This window comes from Lynx rufus, unplaced genomic scaffold (assembly GCF_022079265.1).
Source record: "Lynx rufus isolate CCGP_SWC_20201006 ecotype Redwood Valley unplaced genomic scaffold, mLynRuf1.p SCAF_13, whole genome shotgun sequence".
Taxonomy (NCBI): Eukaryota; Metazoa; Chordata; class Mammalia; order Carnivora; family Felidae; genus Lynx; species Lynx rufus.
In genome coordinates, this window is record NW_025814827.1 from 450001 (window position 1) to 474289 (window position 24289).

The window sequence follows — 24289 nt, forward strand, 5'->3', positions numbered from 1 at the left end:
TATTAACCAGTCATAATATGTGGTCCTCATTTGGCTTCTGACTTAATAAACCTTAAAAAAGTTACAGGACAAATGGGGAAATGTGAACAATGCCTGGATATTTAACAATATTAAGAAAATATTGCTGGCTTAGGAGCATTGACGATTTTATGGTATATCTTTTAAATGGATTCCTTATCCTTTAAGCTACATACTGAAACGCTTATAGATGAATGAAATGACATCATCATGAGGGGTGAGGAATGGGCAGGAATATAGAGCAAACAAGACTATCCATGAGTTGATGACTGTTGAAGTTAGGTGATAGGTAACTGGAAGTCCTTTTTGTAATTCCCTGTAATAATGTATATTTGGAATTTTCCTTCCTAAAAAGTCAAAGAATTTTTAAAAATAATTTTCTTTTCTATTGGCTGATGAGGTTTTAGGGGTGATAGTCGGGTTCGTGGGGTACGGACCCGACAGCCAAGAAAGAATTCTTGAAGACATCTTTGGTGCAAAAAGGTGATTTTATTGAAGCATGCGGACAGGACCCCTGGGCAGGAAGAACTGCCCAGGACCTTGAGGAGAGACTGCTTACATAACTAGGAGTTGGGGGAAGGCCAGGAGATTTTCATATGCTAAGGAAGACTCACAGGATCCCTGAGGCCTAGCTATTGTCACGCTAAGGTTGTTTTTCCCTCTAGCAAAGCATTAGCATTAAGACAGTGAAGTTCCTGGGGAAACTTTTTACTCTGCCTGCCTCAAGTATTGCCAATGGGCTGCAAGTTATAAGGAAATTTAATTTTACCTGCCATTTCCTTCTGCCTTTGTTTCCCTCATCATTGGCCATACTATATTACTGCAGTAGTTGGTGTTTTTTTATTTATAAATATAGATCTATCCATTTTTACTCATTCACTACCAAGGGCACACACAAAATTTCAAGTTTTGTGTGTTTCAAACTTGTCAGCCCAACCAAACTGGAAGGTCCATAAGAGCAAAGATCTTCCTGTTATGTCCTTCATAGGGTTAATACCTTATGAAACATGTAAAGTGTTCACTTGGAGATACAACTTGTGAAAACCCCATTCTGGAAGGGGGCATTGCTCAGCTGGTCTCCCATGTGTGGGTACCTTGATCCTGGCTTCATTGTCAGTTGAGTTGAAGCACTCCACATGACCAGTCTTCCTACCAGGGTGTTTCTTAGCTTCAGGCTTTATAAAGAGAACAAAAAAGATTGAGACCGACTATGTCTCTATTATGGAATAATATGTATATGTATGTGTATAAAGCTTAGTATACAATTAATTCACAATTCCCAATACTGTAAAGAAGAGTTTTGATTCTAATGTTCAGAACCATCTTACTACATGTGGTTGTCTCTTTCTTTTTTTGCCCCACATCCATCTGATATGGAAACGGTGGCTTCATATATTGAAGCCCTTCTAATTTTAGAAAGTTCCCCATCTCTCTTCCCCATCTCTCTTAGAGTAACTACTCTCTTAGAGTTCCCCATCTCTCTTAGAGTAACTACTGTAAGACTTTCCCAAAATTTCCTCAAGTACTTTTAACTTCAACTGTCACTTCTTAATTACACTGAACTTGAAGGAGCTTCCCCACTTTGCAGATTTACCAACCATCTCCTGATACTTTTCACCCTGGGAGCGTCTTTTCCTTTTACATGATGTAAGGAGACTTTGTCTGTCCCTTTCAAGTGCCTCTAATTGCTGAGCTTTGGGATTCAGAGAGGGGGTTGCTCTCATGTTGCTGCCTTGCAGGAAAAGCATTTTGCAATAGGAGACAGTCTCCACAAGGATTGGAATACCCTCTGTTGTAACTTGTACACAATCACCCAGAACCCGGATCTGTCTCTTTGTGTACTTTTTGCCAGATCGTTACTGTCTCTTAGAAGACTTCCAGGTGGTGCCATAGCAGTGGTTTATAGAAAAGTATATTCTGTTTACCTAATCCAAATTTTAAGAGGAAATCTTACACCCAGCCATCCAAATGTTTTGGAATGTGCTCAGATTCAACAGACTGTGTAATCTAAATTTATAAAATAATACTTGTGATAATACAAGCCAACACTACATGTCAGGCACTATTCTAAGTGTTTCACAAGCATTAACTCATTTAGTTAGTCCTGTTTTCATTGTTATTTTATAGGTGGAGAAACTGGGAACAAAGGGGTTAAGGAATTTACCCAGGGTGACAAGGCTTATAAGTGGGAGCCGGGTTCTGACCCCAGGCAGTCTGGCTCCAGGGTATGCTGCCTCTCTCCTTGTGGGAAGACACTTCAGATTTTTGAGATTCCCAAAGCTGGAGTAGAACATTACCCTGGTTTGCTTAGGCATGGCTATTTGGTGGAAAGTCAGAAAAACTGGGTCCAATCTAGCTCTTCCATCATCTGTGTGTGACACAGAAAAGTCATTTTGTCATTCTTGACTTATTTATTCATCTCTGAAAAAAAATTCTGCCTATTCTACCATAGGGTAATTGTAAGAATCTTTTCAACATGTACTGTGTTCAAACATAACTTTGAAGAAAAGTGCTGTATGGGACAAAGTTCTAAGGACTTCCATTTTTAGATGAGCTTAGGAGGACTTTGGTTTGACATCTGAGTGTGATAAATTCCTACCATTCAATTATTTGTTTTCAAGGTACCATTTTGTATGTCTTGTAAGAACTCACGCTTAGAAATGCTGACAGCAAGCTTCAAGACAGCTGAGCCACAGTAGACACCAAGAAAACCCATGGCTCTGGTTGCATCTTTCAACATGACCAATCCACAGTAAGTAACACCAGGATCTCCTCTCTGTGGATGCTGAGTTGGTAATTCAGAATCATGGGTGCAACCAACAGTTTCTTCCTCAGCCCTATGTAGATGGAGGCGTTCCAGGTGACTTTGTCCTTGAACCTCACATTTAAGCTTTTTCTCTGAGTTGCCCCACTAATGTCATCTCAGTTTTTGGTTTGAAAAAGCAAAGGATGGGGCACCTGGGTGGCTTGGTCGGTTAAGAGTATGACTCTTGGTTTGGGCTTGTGGTCATAAGATCGATCCCTGCATCGGGCTCTACACTGAGCGTGAAGCCTGCTTAAGATTCTCTCTTTCTCCCTCTACTCCTGCCCCTCTCTCTCTTAAAAAAAAAAAAAAAAAAAAAAAAAAAAAAAGCAGAATAATTCTGCAGTCCAAAACTGTTGCTATGAATTTTCCATAAGACAGGATCTTCTGATTCAGACAACCACTAAACACACTTCCTCTAGTAGGAGGCCTCAGAAAATGAGGAAAACTTCAAAAGCAAACCTCAAGACAAGATTAGGAAGTACTTAAGGTGAATTAACAAAATGAGAATTGGCAAGGAAATTTAGAAATCGTGAGAGGGTTTCTAAAAGCAGGCTTTATGAAACCAAGGGCAGAACTTGTAAGGGAGAAGTGCTTTCAGTTCCCAAAATCTAAGACGCCACATTGACCACCACCTAGTCTTACCAAATACCAGCAAAGTGGTCACTCATTTGTGTCCTGCAACACGTTGGCAAAAATACCAAGATGAGAACAGCAATCTTTCTGTTACACCACACTGCCCCAGCCTGCCTCTTTATGGGACTGGCTGCTGTCATCTGGAGCAGGAACCCATTATCTATTGCCACAGTAATGCTGTGTACCAACCAACCATGGTACCTGAATAGAATACAGCAATAAGTATTTATCCCTTTATGTTTGGGGTAGCCAGCTAGATAGTTCCACCAATCTGGGATCACTCTCAGATATGGGGCTTGACTTCTATCAGCTGATCTAGGTGAAACTGGATTCTGCTCAAGGTGCCTTTCAGCCTCCCCTAGGCTAGACTGGTCACCTTCTAATGGCAATATCAGATAGACAAAATCACAAGCAGAAATTCAAGTGTCTTTTCATGCCTCTGCTTGTGTCATGTCTGCTAACATGACATCCCTTTGACCAAAACAATTCATAAAACTGAACCCATGGGGCACCTGGGTGGCTCAGTCAGTTGAGTGTCTGTTGATTTTTGGCTCAGGTCATGATCTCACAGTTCATGGGTTCAAGCTCTGCGTCGGGCTCTACGATGACATTGTAGAGCCTGCTTTGAATTCTCTGTCTCCCTCTCTCTCTCCCTGCTCCAGCTCCGTCTCAAAAATAAATAAGTATTTTTAAAAATTAAAAAAAAAAAAAAAAACCAGAATCAAGGGTGGAAAAACACACTCTTCTTTCTGATGGGAGTAGTTCTATGGAGTCACATGGCAAAGGGAGGGGTGAAGAATAGGGCCATTAATACATGTTGTCCATCATGCTATTCTTCATATCCAGGACCAGAGGCTTCATATCCAGGACCCAGGCTATGAACTGTGGGACCCTCAGTCCTACCAAGGGAGGCCTTGTTTCCACCTGTTGAGATGACCACATGACCAGAGATGGTGCTGGCTGCTATGGCCACTGGCAGGAGGGTAACAGAGAACAAGAAAGGCAGTAGTACCCTGTTCCCTGCTTCTCAGAGCCACATCCTGTTAGTCTCAGAAACTCACCCCAGCCCTCAATGAACATCCCATTAATCAAAAAGTTCTGTCTGTTCAGTTAAGCCACCCGTAGTTTCCTTGAGTAGTCCAAGAGAAAACAAAAAATTCAACCCAGCATCTACTTTTCAAAAAAATTTTTTTAATGTTTATTTTTTGAGAGTGTGAGTGGGGGAGGGGCAGAGAGAGATAGGGAGACAGAATCTGAAGCAGGCTCCAGGCTCCAAGCTGTCAGCACAGAGCCCAATGTGGGGCTCAAACTCACAAGCTGTGAGATCATGACCTGAGCCAAAGTGAGATCATGACCTGAGCTTAACTGACTGAGCCACCCAGGCACCCCAACTCAGCATCTACTTTTTTGGAAATACCTGGAGGAGCCAGGATTCCCCCACTGAACACCCACCACTTGTATTTCAGTTGTTGAGAAACACAGAAGCCTCCTATCCTATGACTGTTCTGTCTAAAGATCTTGAGTCATTTTGTAAATGTCATACAATGATGAGTACTATTATCTGTGCTTGACAGGTAGCAAAAAGCAAAGGTTTAAATAATGCCTACCAAAGAGAATTGGGGCATTGGAAATTACTTGGTGAATCCAGGTAGTTTAGGCTGCCAACCTGGGGCATTCAAATAAAAATCCCACTATTTCCTCAATTATCTGGATGATTCAATCAAATGAGCAATAGATAAATTCAGCTCTAAACTTCCTGGATAACTGCCACTGTGTATTACTGGTTAGATTTCACCCACTTGGTGCCCCATATTTCATATCCATATCAGACTGTAGCATAAGAAAGAATGACCCTTAAGGAGCCTCTGTTTCACCTGTGTGTTTCAGTTGGCGAAACTGAGGCTGTAGAGAGGCCCAATGGAAGTCAGCATTAGAGATGGGGCACCAGAGCCCAGACACAGCTGCCAAGACTGGCTGCCACTTCAGTATTCAAACTGACCTCTCAGTGTTTCCCCAAATATTTAATTTTTATTCCTCTCCATCCACACCATTTTTCTTTCTGACCTTCATTGTTTGGCCTGAGGCATAAGACCCAGCCCCTCAGATTCTACAGGATAAGATGGGGTCAGGAGTGTGTTGGGGGAGCAAAGATGGCACCCCAGGAAGGTAAAGCAAAATGATCCAGCCCACCATCTCTCCACAGGGTGTCTCTTGGTGTTTGGGCAGAGGATGTGTAATGTCCACTCCTACTTAGGTCAATAGTGACCTCCTGTGGTCAGTGTGGCAGCCAAAATTTCCACAAATTGCCAGAAATCCCCTGGTAGGTTGGGAGGGGATACTGCCCCTGGATGAGAAGCCCTGTAATGCCAGAGTTCAGTTATTTGCAGTGCCCTAGCCTGACAATGACATAGGAGACCGATAACTCCACAGATGTTTGATCAAGTGGCCTCCATTTCCTACTCTCAACCTTAAAAGGAGAGAGTAGTAGGACCAGTTCAAGTAAGAAGGGAGTGGCACCCAGTGACAGCTGGTTCCTGCTGTCCTCACTGTCCAAGGCTCACTCTGTCTCTCCAGGTGGGCTCCACGACCACCAGCAGTACATCCAGTCATGAACAGAAACCTCTCTTCTCTATTGTGGTATAGATGGTAGAAACATTTCAAAGGACTTGTACACAGAAACCCAGGAGACAGTTTACAAGAATATATTACTCTGATATAAACTCTAGGGACCAAAAATCCTAAAGGTCTAAGCCCTGGTTTTTCTGGTTGGCAGAATTTCCATCTGGGTCTTTAGCCCCATTGATAAGGCTCCTGCCTCCATAGCTCATATTTTTAGATCTGAGCAATTCCTCTTTCCATTCTTCCACTGTTCCCCAACTGGTAGAGGAGAATGGGGCTTCAGTCCAGTCCCTTAGGTGGCCAGTGTGTAAGAATGGTGACCTCAAGCTTCCCCACTCTCCACCAGCACAGCATACATTCTGATGCATTTCCTCCTCCTTTCCTTGGAGAGTAGACAAATTATTTTGTTCTTAAGGGTTGACTGTCGCTCTTCTCCCCAACTCAGGCCTGCCATAGAAGGAGGAATTTCTGAAGTTGAGATCATCTCCCAACAAGTAGACGAAGAAACCAAGAGCATTGCTCCCGTGCAGCTGGTGAACTTTGCCTATCGTGATCTGCCCCTGGCTGCAGTCGACCTCTCCACGGCGGGCTCTCAGCTCCTGTCAAATCTGGACGAAGATTACCAAAGAGAAGGGTAGGTGCTGGGGCTGTTGAGTAGCTAAGAAGTCTGTTTTGTGTAACCCCCATAATCCATGGGTACCTCCAATGAAGCAGCACAGAGATTAGAGACCCCAGGTTCACATCTGCCACCCGAGCTCTTTTTCTCCTCAGGCATTGCTTCCACAGAAAAATGTTTTAGGTACAGAAAATATCTGTCGCTGCTAGACAACCTCTAATATGACATTTACTTGGGACTCAGACATTCATAAAATTGTTTCAGGACTGAATTGCTCCTTAGTGGCCCATCCAACCTCCTCTCTGTACACTTGGGAATCAGGAGACCCATAAGGATTAGGGACTGGCCCAAGGTCACAGAGCCCATAGTGGGTGGACTTGGACTTGCTCTCCTCTATCAGCCAACTCTCACCAGGGAAGAGGCTGGGAAGAAAGCATTCTGCATGCAGTAACATGTGAGTGTGTAAGGGAATGTAGCACCATTTAGCTAGGAGCTTTGTGGACTTTCCTGCTCCCTTTTCTGGGAGGACTTGCAGGATATGCTAGTCCTTGATTCAAAGGAGTGGTTAGATTCAAAGCAGATTGAATGCCTTTGTTCCCCAATTAACTTTTCCTTTTACCTGGGGGAACCTGAAGGGTAGGAACAACAGGTCCTGGGGTCTCAGGGCAGGTCAGACTTTTCCCAGCCCCACCCTGTTGTTCTCAGATACAGGATTTTAAACATTGACCAGGACCTTGGGAGCCACTTCTGGGCCACTCTTCTTTCTCAGGTGTCTGTACATATTTTGGAACATGCTGGCTGCTTTGAATATAAAAATGAAAGGTTGCTGGGTTATTTTAGAAGTGAGAGGGCTTAGCTAAAGTTAAATTTGCAGACCTTGGATTTTCTGTGCTTGTTTCCCAGAGAGGCTCTCCCACTTCCCGAGAGAAATTTCCTAACAATTGTGAAACCATGCACCTTTTTCAAAAACTGTACCCTAGTGGCTTTCTCTGAAAATATAATTTTCTCTAAGTATTGTGCATAGAGTCAGCAGGACACTGGGGGAAAAGGACAGGCAAGCAGGTGGGAGATGGCCAAGGGATGCCTATCAGTGGTGACAGACTAATCCTGAGCACTATCAGCACCCATCTGATGGCAGGGCTGGCTTCTCCTGGATCTCCAGGTCCGAGAGCCCCAGCCAGGGCCAGCCTCATTCTCATGTGACCTGTGCAGTTGCAAAGGCCCTATCTTTAGTTTAATGTTTTACTGCTGCAGCCTTGAAATTAATAGTTATTGAACAAAGAGCCATGCATTTTCACCGGGGCCTGTAAACTAGGTCCTTCCCTGGTCATCATGCATATCACTGCAGTCTGGTGGCCAAAAGTAGGAGTGCAGCCTGATAACAGGTTCCAGTCTTTCCCAATGGTGAGGTTTGGGAATGCTGGTGGGGGTTTGGAGCTGACAGCCAAGAAAGAATTCTTGAAGATGTCTTTGGTGCAAAAAGGTGATTTTATTAAAGCAGTGGGACAGGACCAGGAGGCAGAAAGAGCTGCTCTGGGTCTTCAGGAGAGACTGGTTATATACTATGGAGCTGGGGGAGGTAAAGACAAAAGGGAGGCCTCCGGAAGTACTTTGATATGCTAAAGAAGACTCGTAAGATGCCAGGAGCTTTGCTATCGTCAAGCTAAGGTTGTTTTCCCCCTAGTAAGGCATTAACATTAGGAGGGAAGGGGGTTCCTAGAGAAATGTTATAGTCTGTATTTGCCTCAAGTATTTGTCAATGGGCTGCAGGTTATAAGGAAATTTAATTTCACCTGCCATTTCCTTCTTGACTTTGTTCCCCACATCACTGTGGAGGGGAGGGTGATATTAGGGGCTCCAGGAAACTGAGTCTGTAGGTTTCTGGAGATTAGGCTATAGATAAGATTGCCTTTTTCTTGTAATTTACTAAGACATTTGTAAACAGATGGAGACCCAGGTACTGTATGACTGTGATCTCTTATCAGCTAACCATTTGTTTTCTTTCCTTTCCTTTGTTCTTGGGCAGCCAGGAGTACCTGAGGAATGTCACACATATCCCATCTGGGGGTGGGGGTGGGCCTTGCTTGTTTGCCTTCTGCTCCTTTATCACCAGGGACTCCTTTCTCACCCAGCCGGAGCCAGTGTTAGGCCCTTTTTTTCAAGTTTACAGTCAGAAGGTGGGGAAAGAACCGGGAAAGCCTCCAAGGATTCAGGTTCAGGGCAATTTCCACACATGCAGCCTATGGGCACACTGTACACGGCGTGTGCCACTCCCTCCCATGCACCAGAGAGGGCAGGACTTCTGCTTTCTCATTCCACTGGCTCCTGAACTAGGCCTCTGCAGGGTTTCTTCTGATTAGGGAGAATACAAATGAAGTGCCCGCAAGGCAGGGAGGCTCTTGATTTGATTTGAGCCTCCAGGTGTGCCCTGGAAAGCCGCTCCTGTTGGGTAAATAGGAAGCGGCTTGGGAGGGATTTGCCTAGCTGCTGGAGCTCTCAGTGAGGCGCTCCATTGGCAGCCAGAGGGCTTCCCAGAGGAAGGAAGAGCAGGCACAGAGCAGAAGCCAGAGGAAGAGGAAGAGAAACAAAAGCATACTGCAGAGGGGACAGGCCTCTCTTCACAAGGCTTCTTGGCTCTTGCTGCATTTCCTGGGGTTTCCCCAAAATTTCCAACCTGGCCTTTTCTGAAACGCTGCAAAATAACACTACCTACAGTTCAGGTCAGCCTTCAAAAAGGTTTGACGTAAGTCTCATCAAAAACACCTCTTTCTACGGTTAAAAAAACAAAATTCAGCTGAGTAAATTTGAAGATCTAAGTGGCTTTATTCAGCAATTCACAAATCAAGTGCCATCCCCATCTAGCAGATAGAAAGGAGGTCTGAGGAGCTGTGTAAAATGAAAGGCTTGTATAGGCAGGAGTCAGGGCAAGGAAGTTATTCTAGGAAAGAGTGGATTGTTTCGGGCAAGGCCACCTTCCTTCAGGGGATGGGGGGGGTGGCTCGAGGGGGGTGTCTGGCAGGAAGATTACCAGTGCAGGTAATTCCAGGTTGACTGGTTAAAGGTTACATTCCTGGGAGAGGCTGAAGCTACAATTAGGCTAAGTATTAAGTTTCAGTTTGCTGATGTGGGGCTTAGCAAAGGTGACTCCATTTTGTACTTGTTGTCTCTTTCTTAACACTGCTACAGGCAGTGCTATATAGAGATGTGAATCTTGTCTGTAGGAAATGAAGAGATCTCAGGGACCCCAGCAGGAAAGTGCCTAGTGACCCAGCTGCCCCACCATTCACTTCTTTTGAACTTAGCAATATTTCAATGCTTTTATATTACCCAGAACCTGAAAATGTTAGAGCTGAAAAAGACCTTAGAAAGCATCTATTCTAAATATTCTAATATTCCAGAGTCCAGTACGCCCTGGACGCCCTGGGACGCCCGTGTGTTGCCCACGGTCACACAGCAACAGAGTCTGAAATAGAGCTTCATCTCTTGGCTCCTGACTCAGGCTCACAGTATTGGGCTTCTGTTTGTCACCTATCCCTTTATAACATCACAGTTGTGACTGTGGTTAACGTGCCTTGCGAGGCTACACTCTCAGATACCTTTAACTTGTTGGGGTGCTTTTAAGTCCACTTTCCCTTTTGCCCAGGAAAGCCCTGTGAAGAAGGAGCAGGGACTGTACAGGAGACAGTGGGGAAAAGCCCCATCTCCATCAAGCTCCCTGACTTTCCTAAGAGCCCTTTGTCCTTACATAGCAGAGCCCAGAGTACACAGCTACCCACTGTCTACTCTCTTCATTTCTACACCCAGGCTGCTGACGGTTCAGGGAGGAAAATCAGACATCTGTCCAGATCGGCACCTTAGTCAGCTAAGGCTACCATAACAAAAGACCATAGACTGGGTGGCTTAAACGTTAGAAATGTTATTTTCTCACAGTTCTGGGAGATAGAAGTCTTTGACCAAGGTGCCAACAGGGCCGGCGAGGACTCTTTGGGTTGTAGATGGCCACCTTCTTTCTCTGTCCTTATATGGCCTTTCCTCATTATATGTGAGTAAAGGGAGAGTGTGAGCTCTGGTCTCTTCCTCTTCTTATAAGGGCATTATTCCCACCCTGACCTTGCCTAAGCACCTCCCAGAGGCCCCACCTTCAAATACCATCACATTGAGGGGTTAGGACTTCAACATAAAATTTGGCGGGGACACAGACATTTGATCCATAATAGCACCTCCTCAGACTCAATGTCTCTGGTTCTGCCCTACAGTGTTCCTCTGTGGTCCTGGCTAGCTGCCACTCCTGGTCCCCAGTGGTTATTTCAGATTGTTTCCATTTTCCTCAAATTCCCTGTTGCCCCCAGCAGATGACCTCCTCTGCTCCTGCTATGAAAGTAGAAACAGTTCCAGTGGGGCTGCACCCCACCCCCTCAGTCCTCCCCACTCCTTCTGGGGCCTGTCTCATCTCTGAGCTCTGATTCCCTTCCCCTCCCACCTTGTCCTGAATGTGGTTCCATCAGTTGCATCCTCACTCTGACTCGGCATGCACATGGGTCTCTCACATTCTCCCTTGACTGCTCGTCTCCTGTTAGCTGCCACCCTCTCTCTCTTTCTCTTTGTGGCCAGACTTCTTGAAAGCCTCATCTGCATTTGCCGTGTCCCCTTTCTCCTCCCAGTCATTCCTGAGACTACTTCAATCCAGCTTCAGCCTCATCTGTGCTGTGACAACTATTCTCCTCAGGGTCATCGACAGCCTATGTTTTGCTGGGATCCTTATGCTATCTTCTGCCCAGCATTTGAAGTTGTCAGCCACCCCTCCCTCTTGAATCACAGCCTCCCTGTGTCAGCTGCTATGCCAGCTCCTGATTTTCTTCCTGTCCCTCTGGCTCTTCCTTCTAAGCCTTTTAAAAATTGTTTTTTCTCGGGGCACCTGGGTGGCTCGGTCGGTTGAGCATCCGACTTCGGCTCAGGTCATGATCTCGCAGTCTGTGAGTTCGAGCCCCGCGTCGGGCTCTGTGCTGACAGCTCAGAGCCTGGAGCCTGTTTCAGATTCTGTGTCTTCCTCTCTCTCTGCCTCTCCCCCACTCGTGCCCTGTCTCTCTCTCTCTCTCTCTGTCAAAAATAAATGAACATTGAAAAAAAAATTGTTTTTTCTCTGCTTGGTTCCTCAGTGTTGGAGCTCTTCATTTTCTGTCTTTGGTCATTCTCTCTCTACTAATTCTACACACTGGATACTTCCATACAGTCCCATAACTTAATATTTTTCAACTTGTACTTTTTTTTTTAATGTTTATTTACTTTTGAAAGAGAGAGAGACAGAGAGTGAGTGGGGGAGGAGCAGAGAGAGAGGGAGACACAGAATCCAAAGCAGGCTCCAGGCTTTGAGCTGTCAGCACAGGACCTGATGCAGGACTCCAACTCACAAACCATGAGATCATGACCTGAGCTGAAGTCGGACGCTCAGCTGACTGAGCCACCCAGGCACCCCTCAACTTATACTTTCAAAGCCATGTCTCTAGTGTAGATCTCTCTCAAACTACTGGCTTATATCCAACTGCTTCCTGGATGTCTTCACAGGGATCCTAAACACACCTCAGAATCCTAACAAGCATCTGTGGAATAATCTATTCTTCTGAGTTGGTCACAAACTTGTCCCCATACAAGTCATTGCTAAAAATAGCCCTTTCATTAAGAGCACTCGTGTCCAGCCTGAGGAACCACAACCAGTTCAGCCTGAAACTGAACTGTCTTTTCCCAAAATGTATTTTCTATGGCTCCAATCCATGTACTTACACCTAGCTGCCTGGCCTCCACAACCCATTACCACCGGAATGAGCTACATGTGCATTTTGGCTCATTTAGAGAGACTCTGAGCCTCCTTGCTGCCTCACCTGGAGCCAGTGGTTTCCAAGACACCAAAGCTCCATGCAGCTAGTCAGTCAGGTGTGTGGTCACCACTGGAATTTGTGTCCTTCCTCCTCCCCTGGCTTCCTCTCATCCATGTCCACTGCCTACGAACCCACTGCCATCAACAGTATCCATTGTGGAAATGCTTGTGCCCAGTTCAGGGACTTCAGAAACCACAAGGCCACAGGGTACCCATGCAGTGTGCGCTCCATGCCAGGTGAGGAAGAAAAGCCACCCTCCCACCCACCCCCAGACTGTACTCTACTATCAGTGAACCCAGAAGTGGCTCTGCTTGTGGCCACAGCTCTGGTCCCATGTGCTTCTGACCTTTGCTTCTTTACCACCAAGTATCTAATCCAGTGCAAAGGTCCGCACTGGCACATCCTGCCACTGTGTCATCAATCTTTCCCTCCCTGCCTCTTCCCGCCCTGACCAGTGCCTCATCCTTCAGTAGTGATAAAACACAAACCTTGGGATACCTGGGTGGTTCAGCCAGTCAAGCATCCAACTCTTGGTTTCGGCTCAGGTCATGATCTCACCGTTCGTGAGTTTGAGTCCCTTGTCAGGCTCTGCGCTGATAGTGCAGAACCTGCTTGGGATTCTCTCTCTCCCTCTGTCTCTGCCCCTCTCCAGCTCGCTAGCTGTCTTTCTCTCTCTCCCAAAATAAATAAATAAACTTAAAAAAAAAAAAAGTCTTCATGTATATCCACAGATGTAAACACTCAGGAGACAGGAAGAAGGGGAACAGAGAAGGTATCTGAGCATGTCTGAACCCCACCTGAGCTGGTCACAATGCTGTACTACATCAATAACCTGGGGGAGCAGTTCAGTTCCTTTGCCCTCATCCCTCATGTTCTGCCATCTCCGGGTCCTATAAATTTCTGCTGCCTTAATATCTCTTCATTATACCACCTTTCTCACAAAGGATCAGTGACTATCAGCCAGCTGCTGTGAACTGCATACAAAGGAAAGCCCATCTCATACTCAATAATGAGGACTTTCATTAGCCCATGTAACTTGGAGCACAGTTCCAGAGTCTGAACAGCATCAACAAGGACCAGATTCCTTCCATCTCTCCATTCTGTTGCCAACAGTGTTGATTTCATTCTCACGCTGTAAGGTTTCCTTCAGTTTGCGAGAGGGCTGCCTGCCTTCCTCATTCATGTCTGGTAAGAGACAATGACTGCCCATTATTCCCTTTTAAGAGCAACAAAGAACTTTCCCAGAAACCTTTACCTGCTCTCTCTTCATGTCTCATTGGCTGGAATTGGGTCACAAAGGATATGGGAAAATGTGTTGGCCGGTCAGACCCACCACTTGAACTGTATCATTTCCCAAAACACATTGCTGTTACCTACTGGGGTGGAAGTGGGATGGATATTGGAGAATCACCCTAGTTACCACAGCCATTTAGAGAGCCAAGTCTCCATTCATAGCCTTTGATCCAGAATTAGATCTTTTCTTCAGCTTTTCTTTTTTTTTTTTAAGGTTTATTTATTTTTGAGGGAGACAGAGACAGAGTGTGAGCGGGGGAGGGGCAGAGAGAGAGAGGAGACGCAGAATCTGAAACAGGCTCCAGGCTCTGAGCTGTCAGCACAGAGCCTGATGCGGGACTCAAACTCACTAACTGTGAGATCATGACCTGAGCCGAAGTCGGACGCCCAACTGACTGAGCCACCCAGGTGCCCCTCTTCAGCTTTTCTTACCATCATTTGGGAAAGATCTAGGAACATGTCTGCCTTCTTAGACTGTTTCTTCTATAACTTAGTCAACTTGATTCTTTTACTTGATGCAGTTTTGACTTGTGTTTGTCATCCTGGTGAATAGTGCTTATGTTTCCATGTAACCAAAGCCTCCTTTACCTGGTTCTCATTCTTTGGCATCGGACATAACTCCATTCAATGATGCAGAAGTGAGGCACAGAATTGCTTCTCAGCGAACCAACTGTCCACTTTTGGAAGAGGGAAACTAGGTTTGCAAGAGGCTACCTCATGTTCTAGACTGGAAGTTCTACCTTCTATAATCAGGTACACTACATTGAAGTCCTGGTTGGATTACAGAGTCTGGGCTGGACAAGAGGCCACAAAAGAGAAAATTCAGAGAATCCCAGAGTCTCCACCCTAGGGAGATGATGGTGATAGAATGTGTTGAGGAAAGCTGTACAAGGCAAGAGTTGTTCATCCCCGTTTTACAGAGGAGACTCTGTGGCCACAAAGAAAGATAGTGCTGTCTGTCTTTTTGGTGGAAAGAGGGTGCAGAGAGAGTCATGAGACATGATGGGGTAGTCTTTGTCAAAAATATAAAAATAAAGTAATGAAAGATACTCAGTCTTTTGTAATTATTTATATTTTAGGCTTCTAAAAGGTCTAACGTGAGAGGTCAGGGCTAAAGTCCTGACATCAGAAACTTGGAGGAAGGATGGGTAGACAGAAAGGGATATTATTACTTAAAGATGATGCCATTGGCACATTTCTGTCAGAACTTCAGTCAGAGGAAAAAAAACATAATAGGTGCCAGGAATGGTTTTTCAGATGTCAGACTGGAGGTGGGGAGGGGGGGGGGGGTGGTGGGGAGACAGGTCCAATATAGCAACATCTTTAAATAAGAACTAAACTAATTTTAGATATGCCAGCAAACCAAGCTGGAAGCAAAGGGGAAGGGGAGGAACCTACTAAACCACAGCCCAAAATACTCTCATTTCTCCTTACACTATCTCATTCAAGGACCACCTCCTCCTCCTCCTCTGTGCCCCACCCCACCCAAGGTAGGGCCTCATCTCTGTGTACCACTAGCCCTTTATCTCCCTTTATCTCAACACTCTTGACACTGGACTCTACTCGTCCGCTCACCAGTCTGCCTCCAGTGCTGGATCATGTGCTCCCTCAGGGCAAGGATCAGATCCTTTGAGCCTGGAACAGAGACAGTGGTTGATGGAAAGAAGGAAGGAGTTGAATGAATAAGTGAGTGAATGGATGGGGCTGTGTTAAGATAGGGTTGAAGAGAAGTGGAAGCCAGTTCTGTTTGGAGAGAATTAGGGGCTGTCTCCCAGACCTCTGTGGGGTCAAGGATAAGCCACAAGGGAGGCACTAGGTTTCTCAGACCCCAGAATGCAAGGCTGTGATCTGTGGCTGGCCCACCTCAGAAATTCCACACACCCTTCACAAAGTCATCCTAGAGAAAATAAATCAGATATGCCTCAGAACATGGCAACTCCACCTAGTACAATTTTAGTGTCCTTTTAGAAGAAGGAAAAGCCTTTTGGAGTTCAGGGCTAAAAGGCAGGTTCATCCCTGCCATGACCTTGCAAATGCAGTCTAGAAGTTCTGTATCTTCACTTGGCTGGCAAAGTCTTTTGTATCATTTTTCCCCCAAGGAGAAAAAAGTTTGAAAGGAGCTTCATTAATCCATTTTTGTGATGTCGGTAAGATTTGTCTGTAATGAAACACCACTTCTTCCTGTGGCATACCAGCTGGACCCCAAGCCCTGTGACCTGGGACCCTTTATATTTTTAGTAGGCTAAGGCTTCCAGGCAGGTTCTTCTTGATGCCCCAGCCAAGCAATAAAGGTTTAATTAAGATTAAAAAAATTTCCTGGCAAAATTTTCCAGGTTAGCTTCTTTCCTGTAGTCCAAAAACCTCAAAGATTTTTCTTTGGTTAAGAAGGCAATAAATCCACAGATTTATTATTTCTCAGCAAAATAAACCGCCCATCCACACGGCCTCTGACAGGTGCAGGGTATACGGCTGCAGGCTACCACTAGGTGGTGTCAGAGTGCCTCTGACCACCTTTACCCAATGCGTGAGAGCTGCCTGGAATTGGCAAAGTGTTAAGCCCGAGGACAAGTTCCCCAGGGAAAGTGAGCTGCATTTATGGTGTTGGGGGGTCCTCAGTCATCTGTGGAGGCACCTGGAACCCACACTTTGGCCAAATAGCAGAAGGGGCAGTGTGGTTGGCTCAGGATTTGCCTTGCCAAACCACAGCTCAGAACCAAAGAGCTGGAGAGAGAATTGGAAAACTATAGCCCACTGGTTCCCATCTGGTTAGGAAGCTTACCCAGGCATCCCTACTGCAAAGCATGACAAAAGGAGAGTCTCAGATTTGTGGCCAGTTTTGAGAATTGAGGACTCTTGAGGTAGGAGGGGCCTTTATAGCCACTTGGTCCAACAGCACCCCACTGCCTAATAAGTCAGGTTGAACTCTGTAGCAACCCTTCAAATGTATGTGGACAACACCCTTGGTCCCCCCAGGTAGGAGCAGCCAGTCCATGGTGTGTGTGGGCCTTTGTATCCCCAGAGGGGGGGTTTTGTGACTCACCAAGGTAGGTGATGGCTCCTACCACCCAGCCTCAAGCTCTTACTGCCACACCCTGCTGTCTTTCCCAGAGTTGGCCTTTCAGAGGATGCAAGAAATCTGAGATTCTTGGACAAGCAAATGTCAGATTGCATTTGACCCCAGCTGCATGCCGCCCTCTCTTCCCCAAGGCAATGGGGCTAACCTTTAGCTCTGATTGCAGAACTGAAGCTGCCAGTATGGAAACCAATTTCTTTAGTTCCCACAAATGGCTGAGACGGTCATCTCTCACCTCCAACCTGAGAGTTCCTGTTACACGAAGTAGATTTATGTGCTCATATTTCTGGGTCTGTGTGCACCGCTGTGGTTTGCCTCCTGGAATTGGATACAGGAACAAAGAGGATGCCAGACAGTGCTTTTCCTGTTGTTCTGGTTCTCTCTGGGAGAGAAAGAAGCCCCAAAAACCATTTCAGATATTTAGCAAAAAGGTATCCCTGTGGGCATGGAGTTATCATCACTAGTGGATATTTGTCTCTTTGGAGAAGTCCTATGTGTGTGAGCTCATTCCCTCTCCTGTTTCTTTTCTCCCTTTATTTGTTTTGCTTTTCAGAGTGGACTAGTACTAGGAGCTCACTCCTTAGTCAGAATTCACTTACAAGGCTTCAGGCTCTGTGAGGATGAAGGCCTTGTCCACTCTCATGTGCTTATCACCTAATACAGTGACATTTAGGGGGCACATAATAACCATGCATGGAATGGAATGAATGTCAAGACTTCCTTTATTTAGATAATTAACCCCTTTTCTAATGCCCACATACCTAAATCATCATCATAGTAGATACGTATTATAGGCATGTAGTGAGCACTATGTTATGGGCTTTACATATGTTATTTTTAATATTTTAGAACAACAAGCCTGCAAAGGAAGATAATACTCCTATTTGGGGGATTAGGAAACTAAGGCTCAAAGAATACACTCAGAGTTCAGTCAGTCGTGGGGCCGTGATTTGGAAATTCCAGTTGTGACCCAACCCAATTGGTGGAAAAGTCTAGCTTTCCCCACCATTCATTAACAGCGAAAAAAATAGAAAGAATTGCCTTAAAACAACTAGCTGAGTTAACATTTGTAGAGTGCTCAGAAAAGCTCCTGTTTCATAGTAAATGCTGTATAAGTGTTTGTTAAATCAGTAAGAATCAAGCATAGGTCAATGCCAGAGGTTGGATTAAAGTCAGCCTCATGGCTTTCACTGACAGTGTTTTAATCATCTGGAATAAATACAGTAAAGACGAGTAAAGTGGGGCCATGGGATGTTCTGTGGACATTTGGCACCGCCACCAAGTCTGCGACATCCAGCCCCAGATGTTCAGCATCACAGAATTGGAGCACTTGGGGCCAGGAGGGGACTCAGAGTTTGAACCTGGAACCCAGGTATCCTTTAATCAGTGAGATCATCAGTGAGATCCAGAAGGTCCATGCACCCCTTAGAATGTTATGCACAGTGTTGTGGTTTCATGCATTTTCCAGGCATAGGGCCAAAATTTTCATCTATTGTTAGAGAGCTCTGCAGCTTAGAAGGGTTCTGAGGTTCAGATCTAGCAGTGCCTCCCAAGGTCAGCATTTAGGGGCAGGTAGGGAATCCCAGTGCTCCAGACTTCATTCCGCTCCCATTACCAGACAGGCCTCTGACTCACTCCACCCCCTCCCTCAGCTCCTTTCTTTGGAGACTTGATGGGATGAAAATCACAATGTAGGACTGACAAGGCCATCTGGTCTGGCTGCCTACAGGGAAATAGGTTTTTCTGTAGCCTGCTACCTCCTCTGGGGACACCATGCCTCTCCACTGCCTGTGAGCACCTTTTTTGAACAATTTGAAGGTTCTCCACATTCCCCAGACTCTAGCCACTGCCCCTTCTCCTATCGTGCATCTTCCCAGCCACACCAGCCTGGCAGTCACGGTGGCCCAATTGCTTAGTGGATTGCCAGGGCAAGAGAGGCCACTCCCCACAGGAGCAAAGAGCCCTTGCTATCCTGGCACTTGTGTTTCTGCTTCACCTCTCAGAAAGGGGCTGTTCCAGTGCCAGGCTTGGGAATGCTGCCTGATGGAGCAGTGACCTGGAGATGCCTGCTTCTGGCCACCCCCGTGGCCTTACCTCACATGAAAAGTACATCAGAAATTTGCCAAAGCTCTTTTTAATTTTCTAGAAGTTATTCTCTCAAACTTGTTATCAAGGTAACTAAGAATATAAAGCAGAAGCAGCAAAGGTACCCAGCCTCCCCTCCCACCCAGGATTTCTCTGAGGCCTCAGGAACTAGTGGAACCCACGGTAGAACACCTGCCTACCTGCCAGGAGATGCCATCTGGTTGTTGGTATTTACAGACTTTGGCAGCCCAATCCTACCTCCTGGAGCTGTCCCTTTGCTGTTGCTGTACCAAGATATGAAATTGGGAGACGCCTGCCCTCTGGTGACAATTCCAGGGATAACACCATCTTGAGAACCAGCGCCAGGGCCTTGACTGGGCTGGATGCTGAAGGAAGTATCTTCTCTAATTAACAAGTCAATGCTGATTTCCCTTCTGGCCCATTAAGCTCCTTGAGTCATTATTTAACCACTCAAGAGTATTTCGAAACTGGACACATTCTATTTTTCTGCTAAAACACAGTCTCTTAGGAATGTCTGAGTCATTTGAATTTCACAGGAATTTTATTAGCAGGCTGGAATTTCCAAACAATCCCTCAGCCAGAAAGTCTTCTGCTTCAACCCATCCTCTGTCCTGGAGGCTTGGAATCCATGGTCCTGCTCTTCAAGGAGCTAGAAGCCCAGAGCCTTCTTGGATTCAGGCTTCAGCCTCACATCCATGGCTAAGGAAGGCCTTGGCACTCCCCACCGCCCCCCACTCCTCGCCCCCAAATGCACACAGTCAGGGGCGCCTGGGTGGCTCAGTCCGTTAAGCAGCGGACTTTGGCTCAGGTCATGATCTCACGGTCCGTGAGTTCGAGCCCCGCGTCAAGCTCTGTGCTGACAGCTCAGAGCCTGGAGCCTGTTTTGGATTCTGTGTCTCCCTCTCTCTGACCCTCCCCCATTCATGCTCTCTCTCTGTCTCAAAAATAAATAAACGTTAAAAAAAATTTTTTTTAATTAAAAAAAAAAAACCAAATGCACACACTCAGTGAGTGTCCCTGCCACCTTCTTCCCCTGAGCTGGTGCCCCTCCAGAGGACCTGCCTGCCTCACCACTCCCTGGGCCTGGGTTGGCACCTGCTTGCCTTCATTGTCTCATCTCTCTTGCTCCCAGACTCCCCTTGCTGTGCTCCATCCATCTCCTGAAATACCTGTTACCTCTTGCTAAGTTCAAAGCAGTTCTCACCTAGATCACTTGGGATCTCACTGAAATGCAGACCCTTATTCAGAGGGCACGGAGAAGGCCCAAGATTCTGCATTTCTAACCAGCTCCCAGATGATGCTGATGCTGCTGGTCCCTGGAGACCTAGGGCAGTGGTTCTCAATCTCGGCCACACATTGGAACCCCCTAAGGAGATCAAAACATTCTGAAGCCTGGGTCTCAACCCAGAGGTTGTGGTTTAAGTGGTCTGATGTGTGATCTGGGCACTGGAATTGTTAAAGCTCTCTCAGTGGTCCTAGGATGCAGCCAGTGTTAAGAACCACTGACCACAATGCAGATTCCAGCCTCCGGGCCCCAAGGCATCTGCTCTTCATCAGATACTCTGTCCCTTTCTTTTAGAGGTTGGCTTCCCTCCATCTTTAGTCCAGTCCATCTCCCTGTGTATTACCCTGGGGTCCTGGGGTTCACATACACCATGATGCAAATTGTACCTCTTGAACCTGTGCAAAATTGGGGCTTCGTGAAGTCACTCCCAGGTGGGCCTGGCTGAAGGACTGGTAGTTGAAAGCAAGTGTGAGGGGACTGTGGAGCTGGCACAGAGTGGAAGAACAGGATTAGAGCAGTGGGGCACAGGCTTCGTTCTGCAGCTGCCTTCGGGTTCTTTGGGAACCATGTGCATTGCACCAAGGACTGTAGAAATGCCTGCAGCGTCTGGCCTAGGTGGGGTTTGGTAAACCACACTCTGCACTGAAGGAGGATGTCTCCACTCAGCCCAACTCCTGGCTCCTGTTCTGGTGTTTATTCTGTCAGACGTTCTTTGGGGCTGAGTAGAATTTTACCATGAAGAGTCGCTGTTTAGTGTACATTTCCACCATGTCCCCGGATATCACTCCCTCCAACTCTTTCTCAAATGTCACTTTCTCAGTGCAGCCTATGCTGACCGCCTTATCTGAAGTGTCACCCTTTATGCTCTATATTTCCCCTACAGTACCTACCACCTATAGTAAACCACATAATTTACAAACATAATTTGTTATGTTTGTTGTTTGACTCTCTCACCCACTCAAATGTAAGCTGTCCGAGGGTTGTTGCCTGTTTTGATGACAGTGCCTCTGTAGCAACGTGGTGGGTACTGGCATTCATCTGACTCCCAGACCTTCCCCTGCCTGGTTTCTGAATCCTGCCGCTTGCCTGGTGCCCTGCCTGGCTGCACCCCAAGGCATGCTGCAGTCTCAGGGCCAGGCCTGCTATTGCTGACTGCAGACTGTGGGTGGCTCCAGACACACCTGCCAATAGTAGCTCTTTACCTGGCTGTGAGTTCCCAGTCTCCGCCACCCCACTTCACACCTACATCTTTCCAATAACCAGACCTTGGTCCGGTTAGGAAGTTTTGCTATCCAAACAAAAAAGCAAAAATCAACATTTCAGTGGGTTTTTTTTTATTTTTATTTTTAACATTTATTCATTTTTGAGAGAGAGTGTGCAAGCAGGGGTGGCGCAGAGAGAGAGAGGGAGACATAGAATCTGAAGCAGGCTCCGGGCTCTGAGCTGGAAGCACACAGCCTGACATGGGGCTCGAACCCACGAGCCGTGAGATTATGACCTGAACCGAAGTTGGATGCTCAACTAACTGAGCCATCCAGGAGCCCCGACATTTCAGCGTTTTAAGGAGCAACATAAAATGACTTTTCGTCCCATGGAAGCAGGTACAGATTGGAGTCTCCTGTTTGTGGAGAAACAAATAGTTTGTTTCATCCCCTTCTCTCTTTGGAACCTTGTGCTTGAGGTAGAAGGAGCAGACTCTGAGGGGCGTATGCCATTCTCCTGGGGTATACAAGGCACAGAGGCCAAAACATGGCCTGGCTCCTTCCGTTTAACGTGCAGGCCGTCTTCCTGCTCGCTGCTCACCCTGACGCCGGCCCAGGCAAACGGCCCTTGCAGCTCCCCTCTTTAGTTATAACTGCAGGAGGTGCTTGCGTCAACATTTCAGATGACAGTGAAAGGCCATCATTTTTAGGGGCCACAAGTAACTGGACTGGGTTTTTGAGAAGATGTGGAACTGGAGCGATGTCTGCTTTGGGGCATGGCAATGACAGTGCTTGCAGTGATCAGTGATCCGGTGATCCGGGAGAACTTGACAGGAGGGCGGGAGGGGAAGTGATGAGCCACAAGAGAGGTGTGAAAGATGAAAATAGGGCCACTGGAAAGTGGGGGCAGGAATGTCACACTGGGAGAGGAAGAAGGGGGAGTAGGTGAGACATGCAGATGAATCAGGAGAGGTCAGCTGAGTAGCGATGGCCAAAGAGATCTTACAGTTCAAAGGGTCTTTCATATCCACACGCAGCTGATAGCACCTGTGGGCAGCAGCCTCTAAGCTTCTCTGGGGCTCCGTCCCTCTGAGCTGTGAGGTGGAGGCTTCGGCGCCCCTGACCTTCTTTCCTGCCCACCCTGGACAGACACACCTAGTCCTCTGTCTGGCGGCCCTTCTCATGGCCTTTCCTTCACAGGCACTGGCTTCTCACCTGACCAAATCACAGCCACCCTTACCAGGCCCCCTCAACACCCCTCTGCCCTGAATACAGGACACCCAGTTAAAGTTGAATTTCAAATAAACAATGAATACTTTCTTTAGTATAACTATGCAAAGTTTGGGATATACTCACACTAGAAAATTGTTCATTGTTTATCTGAGATTTAACTGGATGTTCTGTGTTTTATCTGACAACCCTACTGAGCTCCATATGATGTCAGTTTGGGATCTACCCTGTAGCCTCTTGCTTATGGGTTGGCCCATGTGAGTCTGCAAGAAGTTGGAGAGAAGTGTTTCTGCATCAGACTTTGAAACCCATCTGCAGTGAGTGATGGAGGCATTCATCAATGGCCTTCACAATCTGGTCTCCACTCACCTTTGTCTCCCTGTCTTCTGCTTGTCCCTTAGTGAGAACTCTCTCTGGCCTGGCTGGTCTCCTCATCCTCACCCCATACTCTTGGGCCAGGTGGGGCTCACATCAGTCCCCTCTCAACCCTGTCCAAAATACCTTCTTCCTTTTCCACAATCACCTGTTGAAATCCTTCTACCCCTATCTGTGGGACCAGATCCCTGAGGCTGGAGACTGAACCCCCGAGTCTTTGCATTCCCTTAGAACCAAGACAGCACCTGTCATTCCCATAGGTTTTGGAAACTCTCCAGAAAGACTTGAATAAGCCAAATTTCCTGCCAGGTTTTTTGAAGAGGCATGAGCTTTGTACCACCTTCCAACAACTGGGGGCTCCGTCAAGCTTTCCCTAGATGGATTCTGAGGGAGAAACTCCTCCTTGAAGCACTCACAGTATTCCTTTGGGGAGAAGAGAGCATCTCAGAATTCCCTCTTCCAGTGACACTTTAGGATCTTCAGGGCATTGGGCCCTGACCCACTTCAGCGGACACTTTAGTTATAAAGCATCCCTGTGTGCAAAGGATGGGGACAGCCAGCTGTCTGGGTCATCAAATAACTTTCCAGCATCATCATCATCATCATTAGCAATCCATTTCAGCTCCATGGTGCTTTATAGATCAGATACATTCCCTCATTTAACTTGCAACAATCCTAGGAGTTAAGGAGTTTTACAAATGGGAGGCTGAGGCCTGAAATGCACAGATAACCTTCACACATAGTCCTATGTGTCTGAAGGTGGAGCCAGAAGTGGGGACTCCCTGACTAGCACTGTCTCTGCTACTTCAGGATGCCTAATTCTTCCTCAAGACGGCAATGAGGTTTGGCCTCAATACCACCTGCCCCCTCAGAGGCACCTCTTTTTCCCAGGATCTTGTGTTCCTGAAGGGAGTACATCAAATGCCTGCCCCAGCTCTGAGGTTTTTCACCTCCTTCCCACTTCCAGTCCTACTCAGGAAAAACTCCATCCTCGGTGACTTGATCTCTACCTGTGGTTGTTCAAGATCATCTAAGCAGGGTTTCCGAAAAGATCTTCCATGAAGCACTAGTCCCACCAGATGCCCTGTGACATGAGGGTGCTGTCCAGCAAGTTTGGAAAGCACTGATACTATAATCCCTTTTGAGCATGATGATGTAAA

At 46.6% G+C, this 24289-nt stretch overlaps 1 protein-coding gene across 1 annotated transcript in view; it reads left to right on the forward strand.

Moving 5' to 3' along the window:
- Positions 1 to 2732: 2732 nt before the first annotated feature.
- TMEM266 (transmembrane protein 266) overlaps positions 2733 to 24289 on the forward strand; it is a 72783-nt gene continuing 51226 nt past the window's right edge. Inside the window, exons 1-2 of the mRNA XM_047074716.1 lie at positions 2733 to 2770; positions 6522 to 6710. Of these exons, the coding sequence (XP_046930672.1) occupies positions 2733 to 2770; positions 6522 to 6710 (227 nt within the window). The remainder of the gene's footprint in view (positions 2771 to 6521; positions 6711 to 24289) is intronic.